We start from the raw sequence: 27,451 nt of genomic DNA on the forward strand, positions 1-27,451 counted from the left end.
CCCACAAAGGAAGTACCTCAGGTTTGTAGTAAAAAAAAAAAAATGCATACCAATAATCAAGGGATCTCTGTGTCCTGTGACTTTTTCCAAGAAACTGATTTTACAGGCATGTACAAAAAAATGTTTTTTTTTTATCGTACATTACAGAAGACAAAGCAGGCTATAAATCATGACTATCTAGGAAGTCCCAAAGCAATTCAAATAGAGGGAAACACCCCCGTCAGACCAAAGGAAAATATTCTGCAGACTGCAAAACAGAGCAGCCAAAATCAGTATCTTCAGCTGCCACAATATCTGTCTTGTAAAAACCTAGCAAAGATGTGATCAAAAAGCGCCAGGTTGCAGCCTTACAGACCTGAGCCAATGAAGTCTGATGAAGGCACATATACCCTTGGTGGAAAGCACTGTCACAGGAAACAAGTTACAAAAATGCAGTGGGCCAGATGTAAAAAACAGCCATAAAAATGACAGCTGAGGCTGAAGAACTTTGTCATGGTAGAACACCAGAAAACATTCCTTGAAAAAAATAAGCAGAATTCTGAACCTTACACCCCCCCTCAAAGTAATAGCAAGCAAACAATCACCACCTTTCCCATAGTCAAAAAGAACAGAAGGTCCCAAATAGGCTCAAAAGGTGGTATTAGTAACTGACAGCACAAATGAAGATTCAGTGGGGATAAAGGTGACCTGACCAGAGAAATAATGTGTGAAACATCTTCAAAAAAAAAGAAAAAACTTTTTTTTTTAAAGAATTATGAAAACACTTGCTAAGGTCGAATCTTGTAGTAGTCGAGATCCATTTCATATTCACTACAAACTGGGTGGAGCCCACAGCATATTTGCAAGGATGAAAACTCAATAGCCTCACACCATGTCACATAATTTCCAGGTCCTGGAGCAAAACCTTCCTTGAGGCAGCCCTCCTGGCTCTCATGCATGTGGAAATAATTACATCATAAAACCCTTTAAAACTCTAGCTAAGAGGTAAAGCCAGCCACAGTAAAGGGTGGTTAATTGGCCTTTGCACAAGCAAATGGCCAAGCTGAAAAATACCAAAGAGAGTCTGACATGTTCATAATGTCAAAAAACCAAGTTCCTGGCTCAAACCGGTGTGACCACAACCATTCGGGCTCATGCACACAAGGCGTTAGAAAAAAAACGAGCTGCAAAGCCACTACCAGTGCCAGGAAAAAGCCGCTGTAAACGTGTTTAGTAGCTTTTTGCATTGGGGTTAATGCACATTTGGCCATGCTAGCTTTTAGAGGCATTTCTCTGCCTCCATTTGAAATCAATGGTTCCCTCCTAGAGCCCATTAATTTGAATAGAAGTCACACAAGAAATCGTCAGATCATACTTGTGCACTGAGGATCTTGAGGAGGAAACATGCGCCAAAATGGTAAAAAAAAAAAAAAAAAAAAGTGTGGGGGGTCAGTCTGCCTGCCAACAACCCCCCCCAGATCCATACTTACATATGAGCTAAATATGAAGTGGTGAGATTGCAACAAAAGTGCTTCTCGACGTGTCTGTTACGGGAGCTGAGTTACTGGGAGCCAAGGAGTGGAGCAGGAGCACAAAAGGAACCTTCACAAGAAAAATGTCCAGAGGTGATGTGTGTAGGCTCCAATACTATATATTTTTTGTTAATTTAAAAAAAAAAAAAAAAAATTGATTGCGCGATTATACTTTTGTAAAATCGTGGATAAAAGTGAATGGAAATCTCCAAGAACAAGCTAGAGAAACAAATGAAAAAAGTTCTGTTGCCACACATGCCTCATAAAGACCCACCCAGGTTCTCGTTTCCATAGCTATATAAGTATTGGCCCCAAGTGGCCCTAGCATTACAGCGGGAGAGAGCATACAGAGAACAGAGGAAGTACAGAGGGAGAAGACAGCAAAGAGGAGAGCTGGCAGAGGGAGAAGACAGCGAAGAGAGGAGAGCCGGCAGAGGGAGAAGAAAGTGGAGAGGAGAGCCGGCAGAGGGAGAAGACAGCGAAGAGAGGAGAGCCGGCAGAGGGAGAAGAAAGCGAAGAGAGGAGAGCCGGCAGAGGGAGAAGACAGCAAAGAGGAGAAATGGCGGTGGAATAAGTCATCAGCAGTGAGAGGAGAAGAACCAGAGGATGGAGAAATCACCAGAGGGAGAAGAATTTAGAGAGAGAAGAGATGGTGGAGCTGCTTTAATTTGTCAAAAACCTGTGTGCTGTTTTTATTTTTGACACTTTTTGGGGTGAATGGGTAGGGGTACAATGTACCTTATACTCCTTCACATAGGGTGGGAGGCCAGGATCTAGGGGCCCCCATTGGCAAAGGGGTCTTCCAGATTCCAATAACTCCTCCACCCGCAGACCCCGACAACCAACGGCCAGGGTTGTCAAGAAGAGGCCCTTGTCCCCATCATGGGGACAAAGTGCTTTGGGATGGGGGCCCAAAGCATCCCCCCCCCCCCCCTTCCTGACCTGTATGTTAAGATAAGGGTCCGGTATGGACCCCATGCCGTTTTTTTGGCGGGGAGTTCCCCTTAAAATCCATACCAGAAGGGGGGGGGTCCTCATGCCATTTTTTTTTTCTTTTCTTCATTTTGGCATGGGGTTTCTTTTGAGATAATAACAAATCAATAGGCTCTCATAAGAAACCATTGATTTTGATGTTAAAAAAAAAAAAGAAAAAAAAAAGGAGGCTTGACATGGTTTAACAACGTTAAGTCAAGTTTAGCAGTTTAGCAGCGTCAGATGTTTTTACAGCTCAACAGCCGCTGCTCCTGAACGCACAGGATGTCGTTTTCTTCTACTGCCCCTAAATGCTTTTGCCTTCAAACGCCTTTGGCAACCACCTGAATCCAGCGTAAACGGCATGGAAGAAGCTGTAATGAAAGGAAAAAACTTACGGTACATAAAAGAGAAGTCATCTTTAGCAGGACATCTACTGTAAAACGCCTGATGGATCCCCGATGCTTAAAAAGAACCTGTTCAGCTTTGCTAGAACCTAGACAAAAAGATAATGCCACATAATCCAATCGCCGTCAAAAGCTTGTAGATTTCGCCCCTTTATAACTCATGAAACCACCAAGCTACTCACTCTTGTTACCTCTTGCTATGACTATTGCAATTACTTTCCTATGAATACTAATGCCAAACTCATCTACCTTACCAACTGCCCAGTGTTTGCCACTGCTCTCTGCCAATGCATCCACAAGCTTCCGATTGTCCAGCAAAATAAACTAAAAATACTTACAACATACAAAGTCATCCACAACTCTGGCCCTAACTACATCACCAAACTAATATCAGCCAAACCATACTCTCTGCTTCTTCTAAGACCTCCAGCTCTCTGGTCTTTTCCTTCCATGCTTGTCTCCAGGACACATCCATAGCCTCTCCCATCCTCTGGACTACCCTACCTTAATGTGTCAGGCCATCTCCTACTCTGGCCACCTTTAGACGATCCCTGAAAAACGCATCACCCCAGGAAAGGCTATCACACCTCCAACAGCTGAAATTTTAACACATCCATCAGCTCATACCCCATAGTTATAACCTTTTGTACCACTTGCTCCTCCTCATTAGATTGTAAGCTCTTGTATTTTATTGTAAAATTTCCCCATCTATAGGGTATAGTTGCATAACCTCGTAGGAGGAACAAAACTCTGTCCAGGTAAGTCCAACCTGCATATAGCACCACTTCTAGGTGGGGGTGTAAGGAAAATAACGAGACAACTTGTGGCGGACACCCGGAACCCAGGTATGGGCTTTTAATGATGCAGACTCAGAAAACAGAAACTTCAAAAGAAAAACGATGCCTTCTGCGTCTGAGTTTCATTCTGACCTTCCTTCTCTAAACCAGTAGAAAAGACAGGAGGAGGCAGCTTTACAAACTTGACCAGTATCAGCGAGCATCTTGGAAAGCTTATGCTCTAATCCTGCTAAAGCAGCATCATTAGATATACCAGAATCCAAGAGGCAACCAAAAGCCAACAATCCAGAACAGTGAATGGAAATTTCCCAAAACTTCGGGATCCACAGGCAAAAAAACTGCATCAAAGGGTCAACGTCTCGAGTCTTGCAGACCTGACAGCAACACTTACGAGTCCTTTCCTGTTGTGGTCCCACCTCACTCCCTTGTGTTAGACCTATAACCTGCTGACATTAAGAATAAGAACTTTGTCAAAAAGAGCAGTCCAAATCAGCTGAGAGGACACTTAAGCCTTGCACACGCTACTAGTCAACCCGCTGAGTTGAACGAAAAAAAAACTAACAGCTCAGGTCAGAGTCAATGTACTAGCAAACCGATGTTCGTACAGCAATCTTCCCTGCTATACTATTGTGTTCTGAGAGGGCGATGGCCCCTCAACAGTCAGCGCTATTGGTTAAGAGAGAGTTGAGTGGGAGCCAGTCAGTAGACCTTTTTCGGTTATGATCCCATGGCCAAATAGTTGGCTTCTGTCAAACCGGCTGTCATACACAGGCCGAATGCTGGCCAGTTTCTATTAATCCAGTCGATGCCACTCGACATTGGGCCTTCTGTGTACTAGGCTTTATGCTATTAGCAAAACAGGTGTACTACTTGGCAACATGTCGATCGCAGCCAGGTGACTGGTAGAGCGTGCCTAGTGCTCACCGATCCACCATTTTCAGAAGAGTTAAGTGCGGGTCCTGCACCCCTGGAGTGACCACACACCGCCTCTCTGTATCTGGCCTAGGACCAAGCGGCACCAGGAAGGGTGCAGAGCTCACATGTGAGGAATGGGCTGCATGATGAGCGCCACAGGGTCATGGCAACCTGTGCCTACTTCCTGTCTTGCCACCGATTCCAATTGTCTCCCGGATGTTTGAGGGCAGATCTATCATGGCACCAGGCACATGCTCAGTAAGTCCCGCACATTCTGCTGGTCAGTAGCTGCGGGATGAAACTTATCCTTCTGATCTAGAGGCACATAACTGATCACACAGTACAGTTGCCTGTTCCTCTGATTCGGATTGGACTGCTGGAATGAGATTGAGAGAATATGGTTTATATGCATTGTGAGTGCAACTCGTTTTACATTTCTCTTTAAAAAAAGATTTCACACACCCTCTTTTGTATTGTTCCTGCCAACTAGAGGAAATCTAGAGAGCTGCAGCTACCTGTGTGTGAATCACCATCCCACTTATAGACTGTTCTGTATAGGTTGGACTCCAGCCAGTGGAAGACGTTTGGATCAGTGAAAAGACTAGTGCACACTGCTCAGTTCGGGTTTTGAGTTTATAGGGCAGCTCTACAAGCACCCTTTAACCTTGTGAAGTACAGTGATTAAGGGGTTAAATTAAGTGGTGAGGAGGCGTATCACCTCCTCACCACCTGCTTTAACCCCTTGGACCCTGCACTGGCAGGCTGCAACCACGTGCAAAGAACGTGGTAGTGGGGCGTTCGCCGAGTGGCCCCATGCATTTGAATGGGTCACAAACAACGACAGGTAGCACAACGCCTGACATGCCATATGTATACCCTTGGGTGCTGCCTCTGTGGCTAAAGGGGGTAGGAGGTAATGTTCTTGTGTGATTCACTGGGGTGCAATTTTGCTGCCCATTCATTTGTATATCACAGATGCAAATCACACCAGACCACACAAAAAAGTACTACATGCACTACAATTCAAAAATGTTGCATCAAATCAAATGGTACTGCAGTACCATATGATGTGGTGCAGGCAAGCACACTGTTTGCTATCTGCATTTGGAGTTCCATTAACCATGTACTGGCACCCACAGCAGATCGCAATGACAGTGCACTCTGCAGTGCAGAAAAGGTGAACTGAAAGCACCTTTCCCGCACCACATTTTGCTGCGAACCCAAACAACAGAAAACTGTGGCCCGTGATCTTTGACTTCTCCCGTGTTGGTTAGGTACATCTCCACCTCTAAGGATGCTCCTGCTTTAAGAGGTAAACCCAGCAGCCAGTGCCCTTCCCCATTAGGTGTACTCATGCATCTTTTATACAAGGATCCCAAAAATTGAAGAGCCTGCCCTGAGTCTCTGCCGATTCACAGAGAAAAAAGCCTCAACTATATCCCTTTCCCTTCTTCTGCCACTATGTGGATTTGAATCAAGAACAAATGGCTGTCAATTAAAGTGTCCCGTGCATGCCAGCACACTTGCACTGAAACACACAACTGAGAGCCTAACAGCATGTTATCATCTTGCTTATGGTGGCAGAGTGGAAATAAAAAAAAAAAAGTTAAAAAAAAAAAAAAAACACAGCACAGTTTAAAATCCGCCTCTCTCAACTATTTTACCACAGGGGAACCTTTAAAGTAATTTTCAGGTCTCAGGGAACCCCTGATTAAAAACACCTTAATTTGTGGTGATCAGTGGGAACAATGCCCTTTGGTATTAAGTGGTGGTAAGAAGAGGAAAGGACACCTATCCATAGGCAGCATTGTTAAAGACAACAAGGCCAAGTGCTGCAGGGACAGTTACCATTCATGCCACAGGATCCATCTTTAGCAAGATTTTGGACCCAATCCTCACCTAAGGTGGCCCCAGTCATAGGACCTTCAGGGAACTTAATCCCCCTATACTGGATTTCACTGCCCTGGACATGTATAGCACCCTGCTGGAAACTCCTTGGTCAGTTAATACTGCACAGGGTTCTGTGTATGCAGTGCCTGGTGTAGAATGAATGATCATATAGAAAAAAAAGGGGGAAACAAACTGCGCTAAGGTGAAAGATTGTGAAGTATGTGAAATAATTGTGAATTTCTTAAATAATGAAAAGTATCAAAGGTGTTCAGCTGCGGCTTCACTGTATCACATACAAGCAAAATAGGTAAACGAAAAAACATAAGCCGCGCTTAAACAAAGAAAAATGTGATCAGCTACTTGTACAGTAGTATTAAGATATACACTATATAGGGTACAGTAGTATTAGGATATACACTATATAGGGTACAACAACCCTTTAAAAATGGGTGCGTAATATAGAACACATATGTATTAATGTTCCAGATTCAAAACCTCACTGCTGTGATTCACTATATATAATAAGAATACATGACATAACTTATAAATACGAAAAATATATAAAACATCAACACCCAGTGTATAAACAATAAGTCCGTGTATAGAACGCCAAAATGATTGACGTAAGGCTGTAAATATAAAACCTCTAAAAAGAAAACATAATGTTCATGTAATCCAAACTGAGAAAAGTCGTGTTCAATCCACCACCAACATGTGTTGAGATTTGCTGCTTACCAGACGAATATGACCCCCCACTACAGAGGGTCACACAGAGCTCTATGAAATTGTGCACCACTTCCAGCCACGGGGGAGGGGATTCCACGATGTCCTCCTGACCTTGCTGCTTCAAAAGCTCTTGGGAAGAAAAGCTCGCTCCCGTATACTTGGCTCAAGGTCCAAAAGAAGGACTCAAAGGCAGGGGCATAGATGTGTAAAAGAAAATACGCCTTAAGTCCGTGGCGCTGGCCGGACGCACACGGACAGACCCGTTCTCCTGGAACCCGTCACAAACACGAGGTGATAAGTAGCGTACCGCTCAGCCCTACGCGTTTCGCAACAAAATTACTGGATGACGCAATTTTGTTGCGTAACGCGTAGGGCTGAGCGGTACGCTACTTATCACCTCGTGTTTGTGACGGGTTCCAGGAGAACGGGTCTGTCCGTGTGCGTCCGGCCGGCGCCACAGACTTAAGGCGTATTTTCTTTTACACATCTATGCCCCTGCCTTTGAGTCCTTCTTTTGGACCTTGAGCCAAGTATACGGGAGCGAGCTTTTCTTCCCAAGAGCTTTTGAAGCAGCAAGGTCAGGAGGACATCGTGGAATCCCCTCCCCCGTGGCTGGAAGTGGTGCACAATTTCATAGAGCTCTGTGTGACCCTCTGTAGTGGGGGGTCATATTCGTCTGGTAAGCAGCAAATCTCAACACATGTTGGTGGTGGATTGAACACGACTTTTCTCAGTTTGGATTACATGAACATTATGTTTTCTTTTTAGAGGTTTTATATTTACAGCCTTACGTCAATCATTTTGGCGTTCTATACACGGACTTATTGTTTATACACTGGGTGTTGATGTTTTATATATTTTTCGTATTTATAAGTTATGTCATGTATTCTTATTATATATAGTGAATCACAGCAGTGAGGTTTTGAACCTGGAACATTAATACATATGTGTTCTATATTACGCACCCATTTTTAAAGGGTTGTTGTACCCTATATAGTGTATATCCTAATACTACTGTACCCTATATAGTGTATATCTTAATACTACTGTACAAGTAGCTGATCACATTTTTCTTTGTTTAAGCGCGGCTTATGTTTTTTCGTTTAGAATGAATGATCGCATTACATGTTTTCCACCGCATGTTGTTCTCTTTCATCACAGCGGAGACTGTAGGAATGGATCTGAATAACACCAATCCCTTGATGCGAACTGGAATAGTTTGATAACCTGGCAACATAGAAACCGGCACAAAAACTGAGGTACATTCTGTGTGGGAGGGGTTACGTAGGGGAGAACTTCTGATCTTTGTTTTCCAGTGTCCAATCACCTATAGGTGGTGCATAACCTAGATCAGTGATGGCGAACCTTGGCACTCCAGATGTTTTGGAACTACATTTCCCATGATGCTCTGGCACTCTGCAGTATAGTTGAGCATCATGGGAAATGTAGTTCCAAAACATCTGGGGTGCCAAGGTTTGCCATCACTGACCTAGATGATCATGATTTATAGCCTGCTCCGTGTCCGGTGATGTACAAGAAAGCAAAGAAGGCAACTGGATCCTGGAGAAATCTTCACTGCTGGGATGCCTGTTGTCTTCTTGCCTCTGAACTTCGCAAGCTGCAATGGTTAATAGCTTTTAGGCTTCAGACAAAACAGCAGCACAGATCGTCCCAACAGGGAGACACCCCCTCCTCCACTTACACAAGTTCTTTTGATTACACTGCTTGTAACTTGATCTGGAATAGGGGGCAGAGTTTGATCAGTCACAGGATTCTCTCCCCCATTCACAGATTTTATTGAAAGCAGTATCAAATAACTTCTCAATAAAGGAGACGGAAGGAGGGGGGGGGTGTCTTAATTGGACCATCTGCACAGATATTTGCAGACCCAAAGCTGTTAACTACTGCAATGCTAAAATTTCAGAGACTGGAAGAAAATAGGCATAATGTGGGGCATACTTCACTGCAGGTAAGTGATGTGACAAACTATATTTCCCCCTGGGTAGCAGGGGGAAAACGTATGGCGCACAGGTAGAGTAATTAGTGTGGTGGTGGGATCAAGCCCCTGTATGGCTTTCTCTGCAGAAGCTGAAAGCCAAAGCCAAGGAGAGGAGAAGAAGCCAGCTTTCAGCTGCTGCAGAGAGCCATACAGAGGATTGGTTCAAGTAATAACAAACCCCCCCACCCCACGCTAATAACCCTCCATTCCCACATTTAACTCAGCATGCTACCTGGGCCCAGTACAGGAGGACCGGTAGTATCCCCTTATCCATTGCCCTGGACTTCACTATAGGACAGGACTACAAACATCCCAACTTCTCTTTTCTACAACAGTGGGGAGGGGTTCAAACATCCTCAGAGATGGCTAAGAACAATGTATTAGATAATAGTGGACATAGAAAGTTGACAGGATTCTGTCAGAATCATCATCAGGTAGTTTTTGCACTTAGCCAAGGTATCCAAAAAATAAATTTAGCTGTATATTTGACAGATCAAGAAAGGACCAAATAAGAGAAATTGTTAGGATATGCTGTATTTAACCTTTAAGGCATTGTACTAAAAAAAGTAGACTGTTTACCACTTGCTGACCAGCCGCTTCATTATATGGTGGCAGGTTTGCTTTCCCGCGCAAATTGCCTTAGCTGTTCGCGGGAAGGGCGGCTGAGCGCTCTCGTGCCACGCTGCAGGAACGTGCCTGCGCCGGTGACCCGCAATTGCCTAGTATAGGGCAGAACAGGGATATCTGCCAATGTAAACAAGTGGATCCCCGTTCTGACAGGAGACATGACAGATCTACTGTTACCAGTCAGCAGCAACAGTAATCTGTCATGTTCCTGGTGGCCCATCCCCGCTACAGTTAGAACATACCCAGGGAACAATTAACCCCTTGAGCGCCCCCTAGTGTTAACCCCTTCCCTGCCAGTGTCATTTTTATAGCACTTATCAATGTAATGTCGTCACTGGTCCCAAGTGTCAAATTTGTCTGCCACAATGTTGCAGTCCTGCTAAAAATAGCATCACATCGCCATTACTAATAAAAATAAAAAATAAAGTCCCTAAATATATATCATAGTTTGTAGACGTGATAACTTTTGCGCAAAGCAATTAATATACACCCATTGCTATTTTTTTAAATAATTTTTTTTTACCAAAAATATGTAGAAGAATATATCGGCTTAAACTGATGAATAAATGTTTTTTATATGTTTTTATAGCAAAAAGTAAAAAGAAATTTCTCTCAACATTGTCGCTCTTTGTTAATAGCGCAAAAAACAACAAAAAAAAAAAAAAAACACAGGTGATCAAACGCCACCAAAAGAAAGCTCTATGGGGGGTAAAAAAAAAAAAAAATTTTGTTTGGGTACAGTGTCGCATGACCGCACAATTGTTAAAGTGATGCAGTGCCCTATCACAAAAAAAATGGCCTGATCATTAAGGTGGCAAATCCTCCCGGTCCTTAACCACTTCAGCCCCGGACCATCTTACTGGTCAAAGACCAGACCACTTTTTGCGATTCGGCACTGCGTCGCTTTAACTGACAATTGCGCGGTCATGCGGCGTGGCTCCCAAACAAAACTTGCGTCCTTTTCCCCCCCCCACAAATAGAGCTCTCTTTTGGTGGTATTTGATCACCCCTGTGGTTTTTATTTTTTGCGCTATAAACAAAAATAGAGCGACAATTTTGAAAAAAAAAAAAAAAACAGACATTTTTTACTTTTTGTTATAATAAATATCCCCAAAAACATAAAAAAAAAAAATGTTTCCCTCAGTTTAGGCTGATACGTATAGTTCTACATATTTTTGGTAAAAAAAAAAATAAAAAAAAAAAATTTGCAATAAGCGATTGATTGGTTTGCGCGAAAGTTATAGCGTTTACAAAATAGGGGATAGTTTTATGGCATTTTTATTAATTTTTTTTTACTAGTAATGGCGGCAAATCAGCGATTTTTATTGTGACTGCGACATTGGGGCGGACACATCGGACATTTTTGACACATTTTTGGGACCATTGGCATTTATACAGAAATCACTGCTATATTAATGCAGTGATTCCTGTGTAAATGACACTGGCAGTTAAGGGGTTAACCAGTGGGTGGCAGTGTAGGGGTTAAGTGTTCCTAGGGGTGTGTTAGGGGGCTGGGCTTTCATTTAGTGAACACTGATCTCTGCTCCAATCACATGGAGCAGAGCTCAGCGTCACTAGTTGCTAGGCAGAACGGGGAAATGCTGTTTACAAAAGGCATTTCCTCATTCAGCTGCCCCATGAGACGATCACGGGTATGCCCGCAGCGATCGAGTCCGCGAGACCCGTGACCGGACTCACGGGGGTCCCGACCAGCACGCGAGCTCGCTGCCAGGCGGTGTACTTGCGATGGCAGGGCGGCATTAGAGATTGGACGTACCTGTACGCCAATATGCCTGCCCGTGCCATTCTGCAAATGTACATCGACGTGCGCTGGTCGGGAACCGGTTGAGTTAAAGCAGTTTTTCTAAACTAAAAGATAAATTTACAAGGTCAACTTCTACAATGCCCAATTTTTTTTTAAACTAGAAAATCAAGAAGGCAAATTAAATAAATTATTTAAATTGAAACAATGTGCTAAGACAACATGTCTTGAAAGCCAAATGGCAACTGTATAGCTTATATTGGCTGTAAAAGTTCCTATTAGATTACTGTATTTAGGTCTTGTGCATTGCATTAACATCTGAATCATGAAAAAAAAGGCTGTATATTTCAGTTGATAGTCAATATTGAAAACTTAATTTTATATGCTCAACCCCAGCAATTTACTTAATAAATTCTGGTGAGTTTTAGAAATTACATAACTTGAAAGCCAAGTTTTCTATAAATTTAGCTAAAAAACAATCACAATTTTACCTTAAAACAAACAAAAGTAGCACTTACCATAGCTGGATAAAATAGGATGAAAACTGCAGAGCCAAGAAATGCAGTGGGACCCAAAATATAGACATTGTATACCATTCCAAGCACTGCAATGATGGGACCTCCTGCCAACAAACTGCCAACTGCTGCAGCTTCAAACATCCGCTGCCCATCACTGGAGCAAACATTGATCAGCTGGAAGTTGCAATGAGATATTTATTTATAAATCCATTCATAGAGAAAGTTAAAAAAATAAATTACACAAAGCAGTGGCTGTAAAATAATGATCAAAATTTGACATTCAAAAAGATATTTGCTAGCAGGAAGGTTTTCAATTGCAGAAGAGGCTGAGGGGAATTTGCCAAAACTAGAAAGAGTCAGCGTCTATTCTACATTTTAAAGCATATCTGAACATGTGAATGGTGGATGTTGATTGGTTACTATGCACAGCTACTGCAGATTCCTAAAGCTCCAGATAATGATATACACACATATATACAAACATACACAAACAGTGTGGATATAATGTCTACCCACCCCCTGTTAAAACTGTCAGGTTTCTGTAAACTAAAAAACAGACAAAGAAATCACTTCAGAACTTTTTCCAACTCAACTGAAAAACGTTAAGGGGGGGGGGGGGAGCAAGAATAAAAGTAATGTGGTTGCATAATTATGCACACCCTCTTATAACTGGGGATGTAGCTGTGTTCGGAATTAGGCAATCCAATGCAACTGCATTTAAAGTACCTCTAATAAATCCCAAATAAAGTGCAGCTGTTCTAGTAGGTATTTTGTGACAGAGCGAGAAGCGGGATCTATGTGTGTAAACACACAAATGATGGTTCTCTCGGGGGAGAGGAGAGAGAGATTGTGTGTTCGGTCTCTCTCCTCCCCTAGTCAGTCCCATCCCCCTACGGTTAGACCACACCCAGGCAACAGTCAAATCCATGATCGCCCCTAGTATTAATCCCTTCCCTGCCAGTGAAATTTATACAGTATTATCTAGTATAATCTATCCTTTATTTTGTAGACGCTATAACTTTTGCACAAACCAATCAATATATGATTATTTTTTTTTACCAAAAATATGTAGAAGGATACACATCGGCCTAAACTGAGGAACTTTGATGTACATCAGGGGACACAGAGCCATAGTAATTACCATGTGGGTTATACGGCCACTGATAAGTGATGGACACTGGCACTCCTTAAGGCAAGTAGTGTACCCCCTATATAACCCCTCCCACTACTGGGAGTCCTCAGTTTTGTAGCCAAGCAATAGAAGTGTATACCAAGAAGGGAGGGACCTCTGTGTCCCCTGATGTAAAATAATTTTTCTTTGATATCCAGGTAAACTGTTATAAAAATCCTGTTTTCTTTTTTTACATCAGGTGACACAGAGCCAGTCAATCAATATCACTATTGATATTATTTAGCATTTCATGTATTTTTGAGAGATTGTGCCATGCATAAAGCTTTGGGATAAATAATTAATGTCAATAGTGATAATGATTGAGAATACATAGCTTTTCCCTATGACTATATGTTTTTTCATTAATTTCTTTTTCTCAGGTTCTCCCTGATCCAATGCTGTTTTCTTGTCCCTGTCTCCCGTGGGGGGTGTGGCCTGGGATCCCTTCATGGTCTCACTGCACGGGGGAGAATGGGAGGAGGTTTTGCCCATGGCCTCCCTGGGAGGTGCAGCCTGTTGGTTCTCCATCCTGTGATCGCTGGGGTGATTGCTTCGCGCATGCGCAGTGCAGGCGTTTTGCTGTGGGGCTACGGGGTTGCGGCGCGTGTGCATTGCTTCCCATCCTTGAGATGGTGTCTTGTGCGCACACGACACGTCCTCGTCGCTCCCAGGGCGGAGGCGGCGCTGTGCGTGCATGGTGTTCACCATGGCATTGCCTCGGCGACGTCGGAGGTTTCCGGGATACACGTTGTATATTCCGGAACGCCAAAGCGGTCACGGGCTGGCCACATTTGGCGGCCATTCAGTCTCCACAGCAGGAACAAGGAGCGGTTTACACACACCGGGTACCACTTTAACTAATTCTAAGCAAGATAAACACCACAGATATCTGGCCAGAATCCTTCAGTTGATCCCTGACTGGAATGGTGGAAGCATTGTCTGAAAGTATTTGGGTAAGGAGGTTACCTTTTTATCTTTTGGGGTTCATGAACGTACACAGGTTTCATATAGCCTGTAGATTATAACATGTTTTATTGACTTTTGCTATTTAGTCTCGAGGCACTTCATGCCCTAAGAGTTCAATTAGATACTGCAATATATTAGATATTTTTTATTCATTTATTTTTCAATTAGTGTTTTTTTTGTTATCTTTACACATATTCACTTAATCATTCGCGTATCACTTTTTGGCACCCTCTTCTTAGGAGTCTTTTTATGAGTATCTTATATTCACTTATGAGCATCTTATGCCTTCATTTCTATTTACCCTGTCACGCTCACTTTTTAGATAGGGCATTATTTGGCCCATTAACCTAGTGTTACAATCACTGTCACCTTATATAGGGTCTAATAAAAATAAATGAATACATCACATTGTCTTTATCTGTTGAGATATTTTATATATAGACTGTATATTTTATCAGTAGTCACAAGCTACTCTTTTTTTCCAAATACTCTAAAGTTTTTTTCTATTTTTTCTTTTTTACATGGCCAGAATTTTTTTCCGTTCCTCCTTTTTCCTCCCCTTTTTGGGTGGTTTCAGAATAAATTTGATGTAATGAATTCTAGGTGTTGCCTCCCCTGCTTTTCCTGTCTCGTGGAGGCCGCCTTGTCATGTGACCACTTGTAGGCCCTACGAGGGCTCTCTGGCCGCACATTGTGCGTGTTTTTTTCCCCTTGCAGAGACCGTTTGAACATGGAGAACAGTGCATCGGATTCTGGAATCACCTTTGAATGAGATGGATTTTCTTTTAAGAAAGTCTCTGGTCTTATAACGCACTTACTTGATGAAAAGGGTAAATTATTGGGTATGTGTTTTTTGTCCATATCCACTTTACACAATAATAAAAATTATCCATTGTTGTATTAACAGAAATACGAAAACCCCCTGAAAAAGAAAACTATTTGTTCTGGGTTGAAATGCATTGGGGTATTTCCATACATCAAATGGCTTTTTAAGTGAGAAATATGGGAACGATATGTTAAAACATTGCAATTGTACACTAATAGTTCACGTAAAGGATTGTTGTACTTTAAATCAATATTTGCCTTTTGCGTGTACCAGAGCCTATATTTTAACTATTTGCATTTTTCTCTGATGTGTCAATAACATTTATATTTTTATGTAAAGATCTTGTGTCTCTCAAATTGCTGCTAAAAACCCCCATGGGGAGTTTTTCTTGAATTTTTTTTGTTTCATGTAGTGCCTTCTCTTCCCTAAATTGAGGCTCTGGGGAGAAAGCAGCAAGAATATCTTGGTTTAAATGAAAAACCTGTTACCACTTTTGGTAGGAATTCAGGATGAGGACATAAAATCACCTCACCCTTATACATCATCAAATATGGCCCTTTACAAGACAGAGCCGCTAGTTCCGATACTCTTCTAGCAGAAGAAATGGCAACCAGAAAGATTATCTTTCATACTCAAAGGGCTGATTCAGCAAAGCCAATAAGGCCAAATTTTAAATCCCAATGATTTAGAGGTGCCTTGATAGGGGATATAATCTGTATTACCCCCTGAATAAGATACGGACCAAGCTTGGGAAGCAAGAGGCCATTGAAAAAACACCGACAAGGCCGGGAACTGACCCTTGATAAAAGTCAAGGCCAGCTTTATTTCTGATCCCATTTGCAGGAATCCTGCCTATGACAGACTTCCTGGGGTGCCAACCTGGATCCACATCAAGAAACATATGCCTGCCAGACCCTATAGTAAATGATTCTGGAAGCCGGCTTCCTGGCATCAAAGTAGACACTACCGAAGGAGATCCCCCATGATCCTTTATAAAGTGGGATTCAACAGTCAACCCTGTTAAATTTTTCATCCATAAAGTAGGATGAAATACCGGACCTTGTGCGAGGTGCAAGGTCTGGCTATAATGGAAGAGTCCAAAGGACTCCTACTGCCATCTTTATGATCTCGGTAATCAAGATCTTCTGGGACCCACTGGGGCCACCAGAATCCCCTCCTTTCGTTCCTGCTGAGAAGGCGCTGAAGTAGCAGAACTGGAGGAAATGCATAGATAAGTGAAAAACTGATCCCATGGGAAGACTAATGCGTCTGTTCCACCTGCTAGCGGATCTCTTGTTCTTGACACAAAGTTGTCGACTTTGTTGTTGAATTTGGACGCAAATAGGTCCATCTCCAGAATACCCCATCTCTGACATATCGCTAGAAAGATGTCGGGGTGAAGAGACCATTCTCCCAGAATAATTGTTAGCGACTCAAGTAGTCCGCCTGCCAATTCTCTATTCCTGGAACATAACGTTCGGATAGGCAAGGAATGTTGTGTTCTGTCCAAGCTAGAACATTATTCACCTCTTTTTGGCCTGCACGCCTTCTCGTGCCCCCTGGAGATATATGTAACAGCCGTGGCCTTGTCGGACTGAATCCTGACAGGACCGTCCCGTAGTATACATAGTATAGTTGAATATAGTTGAAGACACCAGTCCATCCAGTTCAACCTGAGTCTACAATTGTCCCTATCCCTGTACATTGCACACTCACATTGGTCCCTACCCTCAAGGAGCCCACAATCCAATGTCCCCTGACCGTCCAAGATTCTAGGGCCAGACGTACTGCCTGAATCTTCCAAAATGTTTATAGGCAAGGTCCTCTAACCTGGACCATGTCCCCTGGACAGAATCTTCTTCCAGGGCTGCTCCCCAGCCTAGAAGGCTGACCTCTGTTAACACTTCCCAGAACACAGGTAGAAAAGATTTTCCCGTTTGCTGAATAACCACCACCAATTTAGGCTCTGACTTACATCGGGAGCCAAGCGTATTGGAAAAAAAAAAACCAAGGCGTGAATCTTTTTATTTGAGACTGCCAGGATGGTGTTTTGGAGCAGTCTTGAGTGAAAACTGCACGAGGGACGGCCTCGAAGGAGGCCACCATTTCCCCTAACAATCTCATGCACAGTCGAATGGCAGGATTTTTCCTTGTTTTGACAAATTGAATTAGTCCTACAATGGAACGGATTTTTGTCAGGGGTAGGAATACCTTCTTCTGTACGGTATTTATAATCAGCCCCAAGTACTGTAATCTCCTTGATGATTCTAAGGAGGCTTTTTCTAGGTTGAGAATTCACCCCAAAGATTACAGGTAGTTACAGCTGTAATCAGACTCTGGTTTAGACCTGAGACTGAATGATCTATTAAAGGTAGATCATCTAAATAGGCTAGGACCGTTTGGTTCTGGAACCGAAAAAGGTTTGAATCAAAACCTGTGCCCTGTTCCACTGGGATAATAGATGATCCAGAAAGACTTTTCTGGATCCTTGGGAACAAGGAAAAAACTGCAGAAGCCACCCATCTGTCCTGACATTGTTTTTAAAATTGCAGGCGGCTTCCCCCCACCCGAGCGGGGGGCCTTCATGAGGAGGTTTTAGCATTCTGCTTTGTGGGCTGTCTGCCCCAAGATCTCTTCTGACTCTGGTGCTGCCCTTGGGGACTTCCCCTTTAACCTGACGGTGTAGAGATTTTCCCCATTTGAGGTCCTTTGGCTGTACTAATCCAGATTGGCTGTTTTAGAGACTTTCACCATGAAAGGGATAGCTGGATAAGAGCGTTTTACACGGCGCTTCAGCTGACCTATTTTTCATCCACAGAACTCTGCGAGAATGCACTAGTCCAAGCATAAGCCATGAGGCTTAAATGATAGTCTTTCATAGCATCTACTGTGAGACACAGTGCGCCTGATATACCAGCCCATTGCTGGGCCTGTTGATCAGGCAGAATTCAATGCATCTCCACAAACTGTTCCTTAATGGACCGAGATACACCAATTGCAGCAAGGACTGGCCGTGCTACTGAACATGCTAAAAACATTGTTTTTAGAAAGAAGTTCCAACTTTTTATCTGTTGGATCCTTTAACTTCAGTGCATTATTCACTGGACACGTGAGATTCTTGCTCACTGAGGCGACTGCAGCATCAATTGCTGGAACCCCCCCACCCCCCATTTTCTTTCACAGAAATAGTCTTCCATGGGATACAGTGTGGAGAATTTCTTGGGAGGATAATCTTGTTTATCCTAGTGTTATCATTCAGAATACATAAGCTTTTTTAGCCATGCATGAATAGGAAAAAACATCCCCAGATGGGGGAGGTTCTAATGAACCAAATTCAAGGTAGGTTCCTCAAGGGCCTGTGCTGCAGGCATAAAAAAGGTTGAATAAGGGAGTACACAATCATCCCGTCTTGTGATGGAACCTCGTTCCATATTAGGATCCTTAGAAGAGGATAAATGAGTATCTTCCAAATATTTGGGAAAATCTACCTGATCCCCAGCCTCCTGCACCTCAATAAGAGGGTCCTGAGCACTAGATCGGAATCTGATATGTTTAGCTCCACTATGGAGAGACATCATAATATTAATCTTCTTTCCAAATTACAAAATGGTACAAGAAAAAAAAAAAACTCTTGTAAGAAATATACAGGGACTGAAGCGTTTATCCAACAACAATTTCCTCTCAGAGGAGAATGACATTCTTTTGGAAATGGATTTAGTTTATAGTAAAACCACTGACCCCTTTAGAACCCTTAGAGGAGTTCCTGGTCCCTTTACCATTCATAGCCTGAAGCATAAAGCAGAAGCACTCAAAGAATGTACACTGCTACGCTATAGTCCAGTGCCATTAGCCGCCATTAATCCTAGCCTGGTAAAGTATAATGTGTCAGAGAAAGAGAAATGCCTGTGTCACTAACCTGAATAAGCCTCCTGCTCTGTCGCTCCACAGCCAGCAGCAGCTATACATACACAGCGCTTTACACTTCCTCCATGCGTGAGCGGCATCTGATGCCATTAGCCACACCACTCCGCGCGACTTACGCCCCCGTGAGGGTTGGCTCAGGCATGCTGGAAAATCCTCCGTTGAGCGGACACGCGTTTTGTCTCTTTTTCTTTTTTACAAAGAAAAACTGTTTTTATATCAATCCCCCAAGGGGGGGGGGGATGGGGGGGGAGATTAATATTGGGGGCGAAGGAGGAGAACCAAATCCCCCATCTTAGCGGAGGATCTGTTGTGGCCGGAGGAGAGGAGAAAGTGACAGGCTTCTGTGCCGTTTCCAGCGTCAGGTCAGTGAGTGCGCAATACAGCCCCGAGTGGTGACACATAGGCATGACAGCATTATACATAAAAGGAGAAATTGCTGAGAACGTCTACCTTACCTTTTTCTCGCAGCAGGTTACCCACAATCCTGGACCTGCAACAGCACCCTGCCAGTAAAAAAACTTTATGGCCTTACTACCAAAAAGTACTGGATCCCAGCACCCAGCTCTCTAAAAAGAAGCGTTCGCAAGCAAAACCTTGTTTCTTCAGACACGAGGCCCGGATACCATTCATTTAGCCCATGAAAAGGACATCAGAACGGATCCGGTCAGCATGGCTGGCCCCAGGAAGGAAGCTTCCAGTGGAGCTCAGCACATCTTTACTCGTGACCAACACCTTAGACACTGGCAAAAAATCTGAGGACTCCCAGTAGTGGGAGGGGTTATATAAGGAGTACACTTTTTGCCTTCAGGCGTGCCAGTGTCCATCACCTATCAGTGGCCCTATAACCCACATAGTAGTTACTATAGCTCTGTGTCCCCTGATGTAAGAAAAGAAAAGGACATATTTTGTTTGGTTATAACGCTGAACGACTCCGCAACGATCAGTTAAGGTGACGCAGTGCCTTATCGCAAAATAATGGCCCAGTCAGGAAGGGGGCAAATCCTTCAAAGGCTGAAGTGGTTAAAGTTTTGGAATGGCCCAGCCAGGGTCCAGACCCGAATCAGATTGAAAATCTATGGGGTGATCTGAAGAGAGCTGTGCACAGGAGATGCCCATGCAATCTGACAGACTTGGAGTGTTTTTGCAAAGAGTGGGAAAATCTTAGCAAGTGTCACGTACCCGGTTGGAGGCCGGAATGCCGAGAGGGATCCCCTTGCAGCTGAGTGAAGTACACCCCTGAAGTTGGGTACAGAGGGTGCAGTGCCCAGAGAAGCACAGGTTGCCAGATGGATTCTGGAGATAAGAGCTGGTGGGCACCTGAAGGACACCAGGTAATGCAGGAAGCACAGCTGAATTAAAGTCTATAAGAATCCTCGGTAATACTTGGCAAGGTGTGCATAAGGAACAGTAGTGGAAGCCGGGTCAAACACAGTAGATCCGGCAGGAGGCGGCAGGTTGCAGAAATGGGGACAAGTCAAAGGTCTGGTATCAGGAAGAAGGCAGGAACAGGTAACTGTAGCAAAGTCCGTGATATTAGCCGGGATCAGGTATAGAAGACAGCAAGTCGGTAAAGCAAGCCAGGGGGTCCAACCAGAAGAGCAGATCAGACAGGTCAGTAACAAGCCGGGTCACAACAGGAATCCAAATAGTAATTTCACAGAGGTTCAGGAACACAGGAAGACTGACAAACCAGCAACAGCAGACAATAGCAGACTTCCTTATATAGGTCCATGTGACCTGCTGGTAGAGATACTGGGTCCTAAAGTCCTTCTCCTGCCAGAGATTCTGGGTCCTAGAGCCCTTCTCCTGCCAGAGATTCTGGGTCCTAGAGCCCTTCTCCTGCTGTTGGTTCCCTGACAACTGGCACTATAGCCAGTTCTCCTTCGGCCATTTCCCTGACACCTAAGTCAAGATGTGCCATGCTGATAAGACTCACCCAAAAAGACTGAGTGCTGAAATAAAAGGTGCATCAAAGTATTATTTTAACCACCCTTGAGCGCTGTCACACTTTGAATGACAATTGCACAGTCATGCTACACTAACCATGTGAAATTGTTTGGTAGTATTAATTCACTGCTGAAAAAATATAATTTAAATATAGTTTTAGTTTGTCAGTAAATTTTGTAAATAAGTAATTTTTTTCCTTCACTGATGTGCGATGAGGCTGCACCGATGAGGTGAAACCAATATGCCGCACTCATGGGCACGGAGAGGCGGCACTGACAGCCAGCAATGACTGGCATCACTAATGGGCACCAATTGCTGGCAATGATGATTAATGCCCCAATTACCCGTCCACTGTGAGGAGACGTCGCTGATTGGCTCTCCTTGCCACACACTGTCAGTACTGTACCAGCACTTTCTTGTTCACATGTGACTGGCTGTGGCCATGTGATCAGCTGTGACACAGCTGATCACATGGTTAAAGAGCCGCTTAATCGGCTCTTTACAGAGATCGTGGTCGCACCGTGTCCTAGCAGCAGGGCGCGTCAGGTGGCAAGTGGTTAAGGGTGTGCACACTTAAGCAACCATATCATTTTAGCTTTTTTATTTTTACTTTCCTCCACCTAAAGGATTTCAGTTTGTTGTGCAACTGAGTCACATTAAAAAGGTCCTGAAATGATTTATTTTTGGTGTGTGTGTGTGTAATATATATATATATATATTTTTTTTTTTTTTTGCATAGAGTGGGGAATGGAGAATGGTTCTTACTAATACTTTCAAATGTTGTATTTGTCCTTACTGGGCAGACCCACCCTTATTTGTCCAAATATACATTACCACTGGGAAAGAGTAAAGGGAAACAGATTTCTGATCTGAAAATTTGGTATAGACAACTGTTAAAAGATTTCTCTCCCCCCCCCCCCCACCCCCCACCCCCATATTTTGGAGAGCTTTGCACTCATTTTACGCTGCATCCATGGTACAGGAAGTTAGCAGAAACATCTCCCACCCCAATTTTTAGAAAGAACAATAAAACCTGACAGAAGTTATGTTGCCCCACTCAGTCCAAATAAAATAAAAATATATATGTACTGTGTACAGAATGTGTATAATAGCTTTTTACTTGGGTACAAGGTTGGGTGGCAGATAGATATGACCCAGGCTGAATTTGAACTGTATATTAAAGTGGACTTCCACTCACTTTTTAAAAGGACAGCCTCGGCCCAGGACGTTGTGTCCTCTTATGCAGCGAGGCCCCTTCCTTCTCCCCCGCTGTCTTCTGGGACCTGTGTTTGTCCCAGAAGATAAGCTGGCCATTCAAAAACCGCTGTGCGACTCGCACATGCACAGTAGGAAATCGGGGGGACATTGCGGGCTCCCTGGACAGGTAAGAATCCTTATTAAGAGTCAGCAGCTGTAAAGAAACGTTTATGGCTGTTACTCAGCTTTAACTACTGTATTAAATGTGTGAGCCCAGGCTTGTGGTTGATGTAGCCAGTGTGTGCGCTGTTGTCAGTGTGTTTTTGTGAATGAATATGCTGACAGTTACCACTCTCGTAACGCCCTGAATAGTTAGTCTGGAGGACAACTAAAAGGGATTGTGCAAGTTCTGTGAGCACTGCCTATAATTCACCACTACTTTTTTTTCAGAAATCCTTCTCCTTTGGTCAGTCTTGACAGACAACTAGGCGGGTGGACAGGCTAACTATTAAACACTACAGCTAACCCCAGCAAGGATTTAGATTGAAACAAGTGCTTTGGGTGCATAGGATTCCTTCTGGGTAGTACAAGCTCTCTTTTCTTGGTGCTAGTTCGTATTTAAATGTAAAGACTATGTACTTGTGTAATTATAGGACATGTGCATGTAAGCTCCAAATGTAAAAGCATTTACTACACACCTCCCCCATGGATTTCTCCTTTATATTCTTCAGCTTCAGGATTTTCTTGAAGACCATAGTCAGGATTGCCCCTCGAAGTCGTGAACCAGTACGATAATTCAAACCCCAAGTAAGTGCTAGGGACCAGGAACGCACAACTTCAGTCATCAGGAGCCCAAAAACTAGGAGCAAGCTGTATGTGAGGTCTGATTCACTTTGCTGAGTATATTCCAAGAGGCTTTTCACTACGAATGCCTACAGGGAAAAAAGCAGGGGGCATGAGGTCCTGCTTCATTTCTACTGCACGGTATTGGCAACTATTATGTTAAGTTAGAAACCTGCTAGTGTTCTGTGCATAACTCAGTAAAACCAGAAAATGTTCAAGCAAATGTGTAACATATTTTGTGATATGCTGATCTATGTTCAATAATAGGAAAAGGCAAAAAAAACCTGCTCTAAACTAAAGCAGATTAAGATCACCTTAAAATAAGCTGCAATTTCATTACACAAATGCCTCAGAACTCAAAATATTCTAACTCAACATAATCTTGCTCAGGCCACCAAGGCAAAAATAATAGATTAAAAAAATAAAAATAATAATGCATTAAAAACAAACAAAATAAAGAAAACTTTAATGCAATTACTTCATATATTTTGCTTTCAACGTGCGCATTGGATAGAAATTAACAATTGTACCTACAGTTGTACGGGGAAGAGAAGGACATTTTGGCAAAAAATTCCTGAAAATAAATATCAGCAGTTTATTAACACAGAAAAACAAAAAAAAAAAAAATAAACTAATAAAAAAAAAAAAATAAAGGAAAGAAAAAAGAAAAAGAAAAAACCAAGCATGGTAAACAAATTCAGTACGCTCATTAGAGGCTTACCCAGGAAACATGTATTTTCTTCGATTAAAGCAAAGGTCTCACTGGTTCATACTCCAGCCGGTGTTTTCAAACTGCTCTTGCCTATTTCTGTAATTTCTCTTTATTTTATATAAAGCCATTACATTTAAACTATTTCAGAGCTATGGTATAAAAAAATCTGTTCAGATTAACTAGTGTTGGGTATAAAAAAACTATGAATTGAGGAAAAAACAATTTTATTAAGGGGGGGGGGGGGGGGGGGTATTCCACTACACAAATATATTAACAATGGCACAAGTTTTCTGTAACAGACTTTCAGAAACATACAGTTCAGATATAAAAGCAAGCACAAAACATACATTTCATAGCAGCATTTTAACAATCGTTCCATAATTCAATTGAAAGTTTTAAGATGTTAAAGAGCAGAAACCCTGTCTATAGCAATATATTCGTATAGTGCTATTAATCTGATTCCTCACAGAAGAAAAAAGATAAACGTAAGCTTTATCAATATGGCATCGAAGATTCAATCAAAAGATTGGAATGATAAACGGCTTTGAGTCTCTTCTAGTCCTTGAGTAACAGTCTGTAGAAGTGAGCCAAGCAATCAGCTGGTATGCTGCTGGCACAGATTAGAAGCTTTGGGAACGTATGCCATCAGTAGGTACAGGAAGAACCTGAGGTTATGCATTACTCAGCCTGCCTTTCCTGTTTTATTTTTTATTTTTTTGTTTTTTATTTTTTATTTTGTTTTTATTTACAAGATGAGTCCGATGAGTCCATGTCCTCGGAGGCTTCCCCAGCCACCCATGATGGGGTAACTCTTTTAGAGCATGATTAGAGGGGAGAGCAGCACTTGGAAAGGCAGACAAATTTGCACGTGATTGTTTGCAAAGGCAACACTGGAATACCTGCTAGTATGAAATTTTGTCAGTTGGAGGATGCATCAGCCTACTTAACACTTGAGTGAATAAAACGTAAAAAAAATAAAAGAAACAAAAATAAATAAAAATACATTACAGAAAATAAAGAGCAACATCGACTTCAAACCTGCATCAAAAGACCTTGCGCAAGGACTGAGAAAGGTAGTTTCTTCTAGTCAGGCAGTAACTTGAGCAAGGTTACAGTTGTCCTATATTATTACAATAAGAGGCTAATCAGCATTCAAGCCTATCATAATGCTTGCCGGATGAACAAAAAACAAAATGAATTATGGTAAGCAAATAATAAAAGCACTGTTAAGAGTTAATGAGAAAATCTTTGCAGATTAATGTTACCATAGGCATAAGCTTCTTGTGGTTGTAAGCATTCCCGTGGAATAAACAGGACCTTACCTTAATCTTGCACCGCGCAGGTTTCTGCCCAAGTTGCCCGGCTCAATCTGGCAGCAGAACTGTCACCCTGGAAATTCTAAAGAATAGCTTCTGTCATTGGGTCCACTACAGAGGTTACGTTAGTAATGATCCCTCTTCCCACCCAACCAGAAGTCCAGTGTCTCACCTGGAAACTAGCAGAAGCTGGACAAACAACAAGCATGTACAACCAAATTCATTCATGTTTTGCTATCTCTTAATAGCCATCTACAGCTTGCTTAAAAGAAAAACAAACACAATAAAAAAACAAAAAACAAACAAAACATTGTGCCAGTATGTCATCTTTAAAAGGCAAGTACATATTTTTCAGGATTTTTGCACAACTACACAGTAAATGTGCCGAGATTCTTTAGCTTTTCCCCTTTCCTTATAATAATTTCTTAAGTTAAAAATTATGAACTGCAATTATGACACTGGGTGGCGAGTTCACATGTGCCTAAATCTAAAGAATTAAGACACTTCTTGGTAACAAAAGAGCATGTTTGTAAATCAAAAATGGTAAACTCACAAGACTCTACACATCTTTAGCATGCATAAAGTATAAGGGTTTCTAGCAGTCAACAAACGTACAAGACAAACTTTCACTTAACATTAGAAGAAATTAATAACAAAATACTAAAAACAAAGCACACAAACAAATAACCTAGGCAAGAGATCACATTTTTTTGTCAAAAAATTTTTAATCTTAACTTTAAATCCTTACAAACTAAGATCTTTAACCCCCTTAAAGTCATTACAGATTCAAAAAGTAACTTTTAGAAATATACTTGGTATGAGGGACACGCATTCACCAAGGGTACCTGACAACATTAATTAAAACTAGCTGAAGAATTAAGGGTACCAGGGTCTTACTTGTTAATAGCAAAACCTAACTACAAACTGCTGAGAAGCTAGTCTTGTTCCTGGGATGTCAACAACGGCAAAGCATTACTCGTTTTTTAAGACAGCTTTAAGGGTTGGAGAAACGTTACTAAAAAACAATGAATCTGTCTTTTAGTCTACCTAATACTTGGGAAATGCTAGGAAAAAAAATATATATATTTTTTTTTTACACACAAATATATTATGATATACCCACTGCCTGCTTCACCTTCAACTAGACAAATCATAGCACAAAACAATCATGAATTAGGAACAAACTCATGCAAACTTAGAAGAGCCATCATCCTGCCGGTATGTTAACTAATAAAAAAGATCACAATATGGTCAGTTACATTCCAGGATTAAAATCATATCAACGCTCTCCTCTGAAAGAGCACTAACAAAAATTCATTGCAATTCATGTATAGCTATCAACAGCACTTTCCTTTTCTACTAACAAATGATTTTCATGCCGTCTAACTGGCTCTATAAGTAGTCAATATTAGTCTATCAGATAAAAATATGTAAATGTGTAATAAAACCTCAGACTACGTTCCTAAGCCTACACCCTTAAAAATAAAGCATTTATAATCAAAACAGAGCAGAATCTGCAGTCTTAATATTTAGTCGCATGTGATCTTGAGTTAAAGCCCAGGGAGATAAACACAGCTCAGCAAATATACTTACTACATTTCTTTACCACTGTGCAGCTATTCAGACTGTTTAACAAAACACAGTTACAACCTTGGAGCACCCGCCACCTATGTAGTGTAACAATGACAGAAGCTCTTCTTAATAAAGTTTGATGGTTAAGGGATTTAAATATCCCCAACTAGAAGATTAACTAGATTGGACTCAACATGCCCTAGCAGGAGCATTCCAATGACTCTTCTAAAACAATACAATTATACAGAAACTGGAAGAGCCACTTAAAAAGTTTAAGAATGAAAATTAAAATAAAAAAATCCATTAAGCTATCAAAATTAACGGATTCATTTTAAAAGAGCCCAATATATATGTACTTACCAACTCACTGCAACTTCGTCTTTAAACAGCACACTGAAAATTAGTACTAAAAGCAGTGAAATTGTTCTACACGCTTATACAAACCAGCATACAGTAACATTTTTATAAATCGGATAATATATCTGTCTTACTAAGGTGGTAAGAAATTAACACTAATGCATGCGCATGTGGTATATGCCCCATGACTGCATAAAAACAAACAAAAAAAAACACACTTTTGCCATTCAGTAGAAGGCAAAATATGTGCCAGAAGCTGCAATAGCTTATGCCGCCTCCAGCTAAACATATGGCTGCAAATGATCCAATCCTGTCTATTCTGAGCTACAACAAATCGCTAACAGAATCATAAAATCAATAAGCTAAAAGATAATTCTACTAAGAGAAGTATAAACTCACTGTTTACATGAAAAGCATTATAAAAAAAAAAAAAAAAAAAGGTAACTGTACAGACCTAAACTTAACTTTTAAAATGCATAAAAAACAGCCCTTGGGA

General features: G+C 42.0%; 1 protein-coding gene across 4 annotated transcripts in view; it reads right to left on the reverse strand.

Annotated features, from left to right (window-relative positions):
* The window catches only part of ABCC5 (ATP binding cassette subfamily C member 5), a 215,036-nt gene that overhangs the window by 113,068 nt on the left and 74,517 nt on the right, over window positions 1–27,451 (reverse strand). For 2 of the 4 annotated variants that reach the window (XM_077487701.1, XM_077487702.1), the window contains exons 6-7: window positions 22,854–23,087; window positions 12,125–12,298 (exon numbers count right to left, since the gene is read on the reverse strand). In XM_077487701.1, coding sequence (XP_077343827.1) covers window positions 12,125–12,298; window positions 22,854–23,087 — 408 coding nt within the window. Of the gene's footprint in view, window positions 1–12,124; window positions 12,299–22,853; window positions 23,088–23,528; window positions 27,363–27,451 lie in introns of those variants that run through there. The other 2 variants (XM_077487704.1, XM_077487703.1) reach the window with 2 other exon arrangements.

This window comes from Lithobates pipiens, unplaced genomic scaffold (assembly GCF_037356315.1).
Source record: "Lithobates pipiens isolate NorthernLeopardFrog02 unplaced genomic scaffold, aLitPip1_a1.2 Scaffold_18, whole genome shotgun sequence".
In the NCBI taxonomy this organism is placed as follows: domain Eukaryota; kingdom Metazoa; phylum Chordata; class Amphibia; order Anura; family Ranidae; genus Lithobates; species Lithobates pipiens.